Here is a 9,328-nt window from a genome sequence, read left to right as displayed (position 1 = left end):
TTTCGCCATGTGAAGCCTGCATCCAACGTGCTCAGGATTTGCCTATTCGCTCCCAATGGGGTAGCAACAACCAGAATGGCTGAAAATAAGCAACAGAGAACAAGACAGACAGACAGACAGACAGACAAGAGTTAAACGGTCACCGTCACAATGACAAACCGGCTCTTGATCCCATCACAAAGTACAGTCAAAACATGATAAGACGTACCGCCAAGGGAACACGAAAAAAGTACTTCCCAGCCAAAGTACTTACTATCCATTTTACAAATTTGTCAAAAATCATGATGCATATCAAAATGATGCTCTTTGCATTTTTCACCATTTTCTGCTAGTCTATAGATCTAGTTAACCAGTCGGCAGACATGCTGTGACTAACCACACGTCGGTGAGCATAAGTAGAGCTAACAGAGTGCATGCAACCAGGTCAGCACTGGATTCGACACTCTAGTGTGGACCACCTTTCTAGATATTCGAGTTTTCAACTGCGCTCAGCAAGGAGATCTCTCTCCATTTGTTTTCAACCACGGTGAATCCCTAGAGTGTATGCAGACCATGGAGTGGTTGTGTGGAATGTTGGCACAGCATGATGTCAAGTTGTACAGCCAGGTGCTGACAAACATTACGTGCTGTTAGTCTTTCGCACTGCCACGTGGGACAACATATACATTAGCGGAGCCTCATAAATGGGGTTGTGGGAATTCTCCCCTCACCCGTGTAGCATGAGTAAGTGTGTATCACTGTGCCGGGACACTTACGCGGTGGGATCACTGGGACTCTTCAGAGGGCCGCTGGACGATCGAATGATACTGTTGCTCAACTTGTACGTATCATTGCTGTAGTACAACCACTATCCGTACTGCACGTGGGATCAGTGCAAATGAAAACACACACGCACGCACACACACATACACACACACACACATGTAGTCAGACACACATCATTTCTTCCTCCTTCCTTTGCTCACTGCGTCTGCCACAACTGGCGCTATGTGCCCTATGCAAGGTGGTGGCTTGGAGAAAGCGCTAACTGCAAGACATGGCATGAGAAAACAGTCTGAATAATGTGGCATTGATGGCAACCAGAAGAAATGAACTTGACTTAAGTCCATCGTCAGTATGTACGAATACTTCCGTAACAGACAAAATGCATATTTTCATACATGAGATAGCTTCAGACAAGCAATATGTTGCGAGTATTATTTACGCATGTTGTTGTATTTGGTTCTTGTCTCGTGGAGTCCAGTGTCTGATGTCATATATGGTCTAAGTGTACGTGTGAGCATGGTGTGATGTGTGACGTTTATGGCATGTGGCACATGCAAGATCAAAAGAGTACGCGTTGTCAGAGTGTGAGGATCTGCTTCTGTCTGTGTGAGAGTGACTGTCAAGTGAATGCTGTACATGCGCAGTGCTAGTTTGGTCTGGGATTCGTCCGTGGTCTGGTTGTCTTGGTCTTGGTCATGTGTTCCGTACGTATTAGTCCCTGATTGGTCGTCCCGATTTGTCGTCGCTTTATTACTGCTTGTTCTTTGTTGTTTTTTCGTGTCTTTTCCGTTGTGGTTTTGTCGTGTCCATTTTCGTCTTCTCCTCCTGCGCCCTCGCCGTTTATTATTGAGAAGTGAATACTAGTATTGAAACGAACTGAACGGTGTGCTGTTGTTTGGCGGGGCAGGGGGAGAAGACTATTGCCATTTCAACTACATCACCAGAACATCTAGAAAAAAAGCAGCCGACCTTCTCCATAGTGATGAAGCAGATCTTGACCAAACTTGCCGTTTGTACACAAAACAACTTTTGTCTGCATGTAAGAGAGGGAGAAGGAGAGAGAGAGAGAGAGAGAGAGAGAGAGAGAGAGAGAGAGAGAGAGAGAGAGAGAGAGAGAGAGAGAGAGAGAGAGAGAGAGAGAGAGAGAGTAAGTTACATTTATAAAGACAGGTAAGTCTAACAAATGAGGACTGAGACCTCTACAACAGGGTTTACGCCTGAAAGCAGGTGCATGATTTAACAAGCAGGTTGTCAGTCTAGATTTTATGCGCAGATGGAGAAAAAGCGCAGAATTTTTGTAATGAGATGAAAAGCAGAAATAATAAGAAAAGATGAAATGAAAGCCTGCTCACAACCCCGCCCAGCCTTGCGAACTGGGTATGGTGGATTAAGAACCCGGAGAGAGAGAGAGAGAGAGAGAGAGAGAGAGAGAGAGAGAGAGAGAGAGAGAGAGAGAGAGAGAGAGAGAGAGAGAGAGAGAGAGAGAGAGAGAGAGAGAGAGAGAGAGAGAGAGAGAGAGAGAGAGAGAGAGAGAGAGAGAGAGAGAGAGAGAGGCATTCATCGTCCAAACGTGACAAATCCAAACCAAAAACATGCATACATGATGTGCAAAGGCGCAGAATATACAGCCTCATCAGTCATTACCGCAGAATCAAACTCACGCTTACTTCATGTACAATTTATGTGCACTTCGAAGCGAGTAAACCCCAAAAAGAAGACCCATATCTAACCTGTCTTTTGCAACCCCTGCAGATCACCTGCGCTTAGAGGCCAGTTGTTCTGGGCCCCAAACAGTGTCTCAACACAACCTGTGTAGAAAGACCAAATCATCAGTCTACCAAGGCTGGTTTTGTACACAGAGGTCAGCAAAGACAGGTTTAAAACAGCACATGTCATACTGTAGTCAGATCAACACACAAGTTGTGAAGTGTATCCACCATCCAGCCATGACGTTGCTAGACCATCATTACCTTGCCGTTTTTACCAAGCCATTCAATCTCTATGGAGTGCCCATCCTCGTCATCAAAGCTAAACTACAACACACAAGATGGCAAAGCAGAATAAGCACAAACTTTCCATATATGTGACTATGTGCAAAGATATCATGTACGCAATGAGAGTGATGTCAATAATTTGCTTCAAGAATAACGGGAAATCGACGATTGTAGCCCAAATGTACATTTGGGAAATACGAAAACTCAGTAGCGTCAACGAAGCATACAGCAATCAGTTTGCACAGCCAAGTTGCCATGGGCTACTCGTACAGTATCATGTTACATGTCACATGATACTGTACGAAGTGCCAGCTTGCTGGCGTAATTTTCCAAAATAATAATTTAATTTCCCTAGGCCATAGGCCTTCAACTAATGAATACAAAAAAACTGGAAAAAATCATTTCCTGTAGAAACTAGAAAGGTCATTCCAATCCGAAAAAAGTTGCTAATTGTGTGCAATGAATTGTATGTCAACATGTAAATGATGTCTTACTTGTCTGGCTGGTACGGTCAGTTCCTTGGGTGGCATGGTACACGTAGTCGTGTCCTCCAGGGTCGGTACTCGCCTTGCCGCTCGCCTGGACTCCCTCGCCTTGAGCGGGGTGGCCAACACTGTATTAGCTGCTATGCTCCACAGGAGGCAGCAATAGTAGAATGTCATGCGCGTCGACATGATTCAATACGGGGAGACTAAGTCACCACCGCGAGAGCAGTACACCTGTACTATAGCATTTGCGAATGTCCGAGGTTTTAGGAACTGTTACTGCAGACTTCCGAGGTCACGCAGACTACTTACTAATTCAATGCAAATTTCTCCGGTGTAGATCTACCCCTCAACGCATGAAGAACGATTTGAACAAAACCAAGAATCTAGAAAACAAAGAAAAAGTGACTTTCACAGCTCGTGCACGCGTGCCACGTGAAGATAAGCAGTCAGTCACTAGTCAGTTTGTGTCTTGATTGATGGCAGTATGGCTACGCACGCTATTTTTCACTGGCTGGCAGTGGCTGCAGTGCTACTGCTAGGCTGTCTGTTCATGTAGACTACAATCATACTACATAGTCAATAGTACTGCCACTGGTAGATCAACCATGCCGAGCGTATGTCAGGGTCATATCAACACAAAGATCATGCATGGTGATCGATGCCGATGGTCAGACTCACAAAAATGACCGGAGGGCCAGCTGCAAGTCACGTTAGTGGAGGCCAAGGCAAGGACGAGTGCATGCGCGTGTCAGATCAGACACCGACGCATCTGCGCCTAGGCGCCTGCTGCTATGCGCTGCACATGCATGCAGTGAACAGGTCAGTGCCGGTGAAGCGGAGATGTCGGAGCCTGGACGGCAAAGCGACCACGAAGCGCAAGGAAAACTCGTACAAGACGCAGGATCCAGCAGTACCAAGTACTGTACAGCTGGTATGTACTGAGCTGTACCAGCAAGACTCCATAGCCCCACTTGGTACCAACCTTCGTTACTATACTACTGTACTACACTGTAGTCCGTAGGCGTCACTGGTATCACGCACTGGATCGAAATCGTGGGATACCACTGTACGTCATGTACTAGTCTGCGTCTGCTATTTGGGACGGTTCTGGCGCGAGCCCTCGCTAGCTGTAGCCGGTCCGTAGTTCTACGACTCGATTGGTGCGTTATGAAGTGTTTGCGGCCAGAGTTAATCCCCAAATGATGAACAGACGAGGCGTGTGGTACAGTGGTGTTGAAGCTTGAAAGGCACCGCTTTTGCCGGCACTAGATTTAAATAGCAGAACAAAATCGGAAGATCTTGACAAGTAAAGACAATAAAGATATCATTCATTTGTTGTATCCTATCCTAGGCCCTGCTCTACTCAGGGCAGAGACGGCCATAGCCCATGTAGCCCCCCCCCCCCCCCAACGCACACACACGCACACACACACACATGTACGCAAAAACATAACGTGACACACACATATGCACACAAACACGCACACACAATGTGTGTGTGTGCGTGATGTGTGTCTTTATGTCCTAAAGACACACACACACACACCACACCAAAGACAAGTTAGCAGAGGACTGAAAGATAAACACCCCATGGCATGGCAATTTTGTTACAGTACCGTATCACCGCCAACCAGACTGCAGCAGGTCAACAGAATCTGATGATGAAGGCACTATTACTAGTATTAGAGTTACTGAGGACTCGCAGTAAGCACGCCATGCACAGCATGTACTCACATACAAACCAGTAACACACGACAGTGATAGAGACACTCGACGTCATAGCGTACACGGAAAGAGAAAACGGCCGAAACAAAACGGCACGCAAGCAGTGGACCAGCGCACCAAATAGCAGCGCGGAAAGGTCAGCTCACTCCGCCTCAAACTAGTACTTGAGGTGATAAACTGACTAGCTAAAATATAAGAATACATACAAGAACGGGGATCTGATAATGGAACGGGCGCAATATTAGAACCACGCAGAACTACTTCAAAGTATTAAAAAGACGCCACTAAAAAGGGTAGGGTAGCAATTAACTAGCAAACACGTAACTAAAGCAACCGAGTAAGAAACTACTACAAACCATGATGGGAGCTGTGAGGATAGAAAAAGCCAGTGACAAAAGAAGATAACTCCGATGGCAGTGGCAATGAATGCTACGGAGAGAACAGCTGCGATGAGTGCGGAGTGTGAAAAGAAAGATGGCTGCCAGCTAGCAGCAATATCCAGTGCACACAGAGCTAGAAGCAGAGCCAGCAGCAGCTGCAGCTGATATCGCACACTTGGACCACATCTGTACGTAATAACCACACTAGCACGAGAACACGTTACACGCGAGCGCACACAAATTATTACGTCCATACACACGGATAACTACGACAGTGAAGGAGGTGGTAATGGGAGCAGTCAGAGGAGATCGTAAGAAGCAGCCAGGCAAACCGGCAAAGTACGAAAGAAAGCAGCATGTATTTCATGATGCAAAAAGGTTAGTTTTCCTTTCGTATTACATAAGACGGCACTAGTATATGTTGTTGTTGTTGTTGTTGTTGTTGTTGTTGTTGTTGTTGTTGTTGTTGTCGTTGTTGTTGTTGTTGTTGTTGTTGTTGTTGTTGTTGTTGTTGTTGTTGTTGCTGCTGCTGCTGATGTTGTTGTTGTTGTTGTTGTTGTTGTTGCTGTTGCTGTTGCTGTTGCTGTTGTTGTTGTTGTTGGTTGATGTCCGTAATGTTGTCTTCATTGTTGCAGTCGTTGTCGAACTAAAGTCACCAGTACAACAAATCATTGAAGGAGTAAGTCTACATAGAAAGCCGCTAGCATTTTTAACAAATTGGGGTCAGTTAAAATATTTAAAAAAGAATATCACACAGAAATGTCACTACTTTGCCGCTATCAACCAGCATGGAAATGCACGTACAAAAACAGAAGAAGGAGACGTGGATGTATCCGTTGATGAAGTGACATCACTAAATATTTGAAGTAGTGATGGCAGGTGTGGTGGTGGTGGTGAGATGATGTGACTGCGACTCAGTGTTGCGTCAGTGAGATGGCTTTGCACGGTCTATGTACATGGTCAACAAGCGCATCTACACAGCACAAAGGCAGCGGGATATAGACACACAGGCACACAGGCGCACAGGGGGGGGGGGGGGGAGAGAGAGAGAGAGAGAGAGAGAGAGAGAGAGAGAGAGAGAGAGAGAGAGAGAGAGAGAGAGAGCGAGAGAGAGAGCGAGAGAGAGCGAGAGAGAGAGAGAGCGAGAAAGAGAGAGAGAGAGAGAGAGAGAGAGAGAGAGAGAAAGCGAGAGAGAGAGAGAGCGAGAGAGAGAGAGAGAGAGAGAGAGAGAGAGAGAGAGAGAGAGAGAGAGAAGAGAGAGAGAGAGAGAGAGAGAGGAGAGAGAGAGAGAGAGAGAGAGAGAGAGAGACAGAGACAGAGAGAGAGACAGAGAGAGAGACAGAGAGAGACAGAGAGATAGAGATATATATATATATATATATATATATAGAGAGAGAGAGAGAGAGAGAGAGAGAGAGAGAGAGAGAGAGAGAGAGAGCGAGCGAGAAGAGAGAGCGAGAGAGAGAGAGAGAGAGAGAGAGAGAGAGAGAGAGAGAGAGAGAGAGAGAGAGAGAGAGAGAGAGAGAGAGAGAGAGAGAGAGAGAGAACACACAAACACATACCAGAAGGAGAGAACACAGCAACACAGCTAATGAGGAGAAAGCATTGCAGCCGCGAGGCAGGCAGGATGGCACCATAGCAGCAGGCGAGTGGTCGACACAGATATGTGTCAATCCACGTACACAAAACAAACACACACGGCAACTACTACCATACGGTACTTACACACTGCTACACTGGGATAACTACACATCATGTACACTGTACACTGTACTCTGTACACAGCACCAGCAGTAAGGTCTTACCTGGCTGACGGTAAGACTCTTGAGATGTGCCATGAGACTCTCACCCACAACAGCGTGCATGGCGACAAGACAGAACACACTGGCTTTGCGCACACTGCTGTCAGCATGTGCATAGTTCTGAACACAAACAAACACACAACACAATGCAGAATACATGTACAATCCGATATCTCTCTTATCCGGGCAGTCCGGGACCGGACACTGCTCATAACTTCGTAATATCCGGGACTTTTGCATCACTACAGTATTTCTACAAAAATTGGCACAAGAGTAGTAATATTTCCACTAAAACTAGCTCATAGGGTGTCCAGTAGACCAAGATGCCCGTAACTTCGGGGTCCGGATAAGAGGGCTATGAGTGTACAATGAAACTGCCTGCCTAAACAGACCAATGCTCAAGGAACACCCAATATAGGCCCGTGTCCACAGGGGGTCTCCTAAGCCAGGGACCAGGGTCATTTGAGTGGAAATGACACCCAACAGCACCGGTCCTAGCGCTACTCTGGGAAAGATGGTTACATTATCAGAGTGGTTACCTTGGCGGGTTTCATGGTAACATGAAGAGGATGCATTATAGAGCTTGTGCAGCATTCACACTATCATCTAACTAAAAGTGTAGTGTGACACAGTGGAAAAATGATTCAGAAATCTAACAGTCACGACTGGAGATTGTCACCACAAACGAAAATATTTTTCCTTTTAAAACGTTTTCCAAGGAGAGGCCAGGAAGTGGAATGACACGTGTGTGTCCATCGCAGCTACTCTCTCTCTCTCTCTCTCTCTCTCTCTCTCTCTCTCTCTCTCTCTCTCTCTCTCTCTCTCCGGGAGGGCTTACCGTAATGAGAGGTGGAATCAGCGATGGCAGCATGTCAATCAGCTCAGCAGGTGGAACACGAGCAACTACCTGTAGACAATAAGCAGCCACACACATTCACCCTTATCTTCCCGGACAGACACAAAAAGCAATGCTATCTGTCAATGGCACTAACAAGTTGCAGCTCAGGCATTCGCATCAATTTGGTGTCGACAGAAGCAGGAAAGACACACCTTACACGTGCCAAAAAACCCATAGGGTCAAAATTATCCTACTCAAGAGAAAAGCCCCAGAAGGAGGCCACTTCGATCCAGTTTTACAGTACTACTTCAAAAGTAACTGGTTTTACAAGTGCCCATGGGCTCCAATCCAGTTAGAATGGAGGAGCAAAAGGATGGTGTGACCTATACCGTAAAGTACCGTTGATCCGCCCCCACGCCATGTCGCTTCCCAGCTGGGTTTTCGGCAGGGGGCGGGAATTAGATCAAGGCTGTCAAGTGCAGTACGATGTACAACAACGTAGAAGTTAAGACTCGATGTGCTGGATTGTGCACATTTTGATCCTGGATTGGCAAGTATTGTGTACAGCAGTACATGCGTCGGTTCAACATCGTATTTTCGTTGTATACGCCGAAGTCGCTTCACAGGTAGAAAATCGACAGGGGGCGGATCAACGGTACTTTACGGTATTATCTCTTTGTTTGTCAAATCCTATATATAGGATTTTCCCAATTTTTGGGAAAGGGTAGATCATACCTTACAAAGTAAAGTTCTTTCTTCAGGACACTGTTGGAGTCTGCATTCCGTGTTTATCAGAGATGATGCCTGCCAAGTTTCACCAGCACAAAGGCTTTACTTTTTCTGTAACAGGCCTTCCCGTGCAAAGGTGTCCAGAATTTTCAAAATCCTATATATAGGATTTGGCCTCTTCAAAAATTGGTTTTGTTCTTCCCAGCTTCCCCTGCCAATAAAAACCATGGTTGGCAATATCTAAGCCTAGATATAGCCCATATGGAGCTAACACAAAAATTCTATGCATCTATGCCTAAAGAAGAAGCACCTACTAGGCTAGTACCAAAAGAGAATTCCACTACTAATATGTGTACATGCTTGAACACAATTGATTTAGTAAATGCCCGAACATGTAGTATCTTTAGTTCATATTGATCTGCGAGCACTTTCCAACACAACATCAATGCTAGGATGGTGCTAATATTCATCTATTCCACTCCTAGTCTATTTCTACCACCTGCAATTGCAAATCATCAGCAATAATTGCACATAGATACCTTTCCTGGGGGTCTTAGCCATTGAGTAACCTCTATTCATTCATTTCAAATAAAGAGAGGCATTGTGG

General features: G+C 45.8%; 2 protein-coding genes across 3 annotated transcripts in view; both read right to left on the bottom strand.

Moving 5' to 3' along the window:
- Window positions 1–738: 738 nt before the first annotated feature.
- Window positions 739–3,708, bottom strand: LOC135816107 (uncharacterized). The gene is made up of 4 exons (XM_065329478.1): window positions 3,254–3,708; window positions 2,736–2,798; window positions 1,735–1,798; window positions 739–856 (listed from the first exon to the last, which is right to left on the bottom strand). Exons 1-4 carry the CDS (start codon window positions 3,431–3,433, stop codon window positions 828–830), a joined length of 336 nt encoding a protein of 111 aa, XP_065185550.1. The 5' UTR covers window positions 3,434–3,708; the 3' UTR covers window positions 739–827.
- Window positions 3,709–5,005: 1,297 nt separating this feature from the next.
- The window catches only part of LOC135816105 (CLIP-associating protein 1-B-like), a 38,474-nt gene continuing 34,151 nt past the window's right edge, over window positions 5,006–9,328 (bottom strand). For both annotated transcript variants that reach the window (XM_065329474.1, XM_065329475.1), the window contains exons 38-40: window positions 7,993–8,061; window positions 7,158–7,274; window positions 5,006–6,325 (exon numbers count right to left, since the gene is read on the bottom strand). In XM_065329474.1, the coding sequence (XP_065185546.1) occupies window positions 6,278–6,325; window positions 7,158–7,274; window positions 7,993–8,061 (234 nt within the window). In that variant the 3' untranslated portion in view covers window positions 5,006–6,277. The remainder of the gene's footprint in view (window positions 6,326–7,157; window positions 7,275–7,992; window positions 8,062–9,328) is intronic.

Source organism: Sycon ciliatum, chromosome 4 (genome assembly GCF_964019385.1).
Source record: "Sycon ciliatum chromosome 4, ocSycCili1.1, whole genome shotgun sequence".
Taxonomy (NCBI): Eukaryota; Metazoa; Porifera; class Calcarea; order Leucosolenida; family Sycettidae; genus Sycon; species Sycon ciliatum.
The sequence above is the reverse complement of the archived record's forward strand: the minus strand, read 5'-3'. Positions and strand labels throughout refer to the sequence as shown.

Coding starts and splice junctions, on each gene's coding strand:
- LOC135816107 (XM_065329478.1), bottom strand. CDS start 3,433: ATGTCGACGCGCATGACATTCTACTATTGCTGCCTCCTGTGGAGCATA. Junction 2,799..3,253: donor TGACCGTACCAGCCAGACAA/GTAAGACATCAT, acceptor TGTGTGTTGTAG/TTTAGCTTTGATGACGAGGA. Junction 1,799..2,735: donor GGCTTGGTAAAAACGGCAAG/GTAATGATGGTC, acceptor TCTTACATGCAG/ACAAAAGTTGTTTTGTGTAC.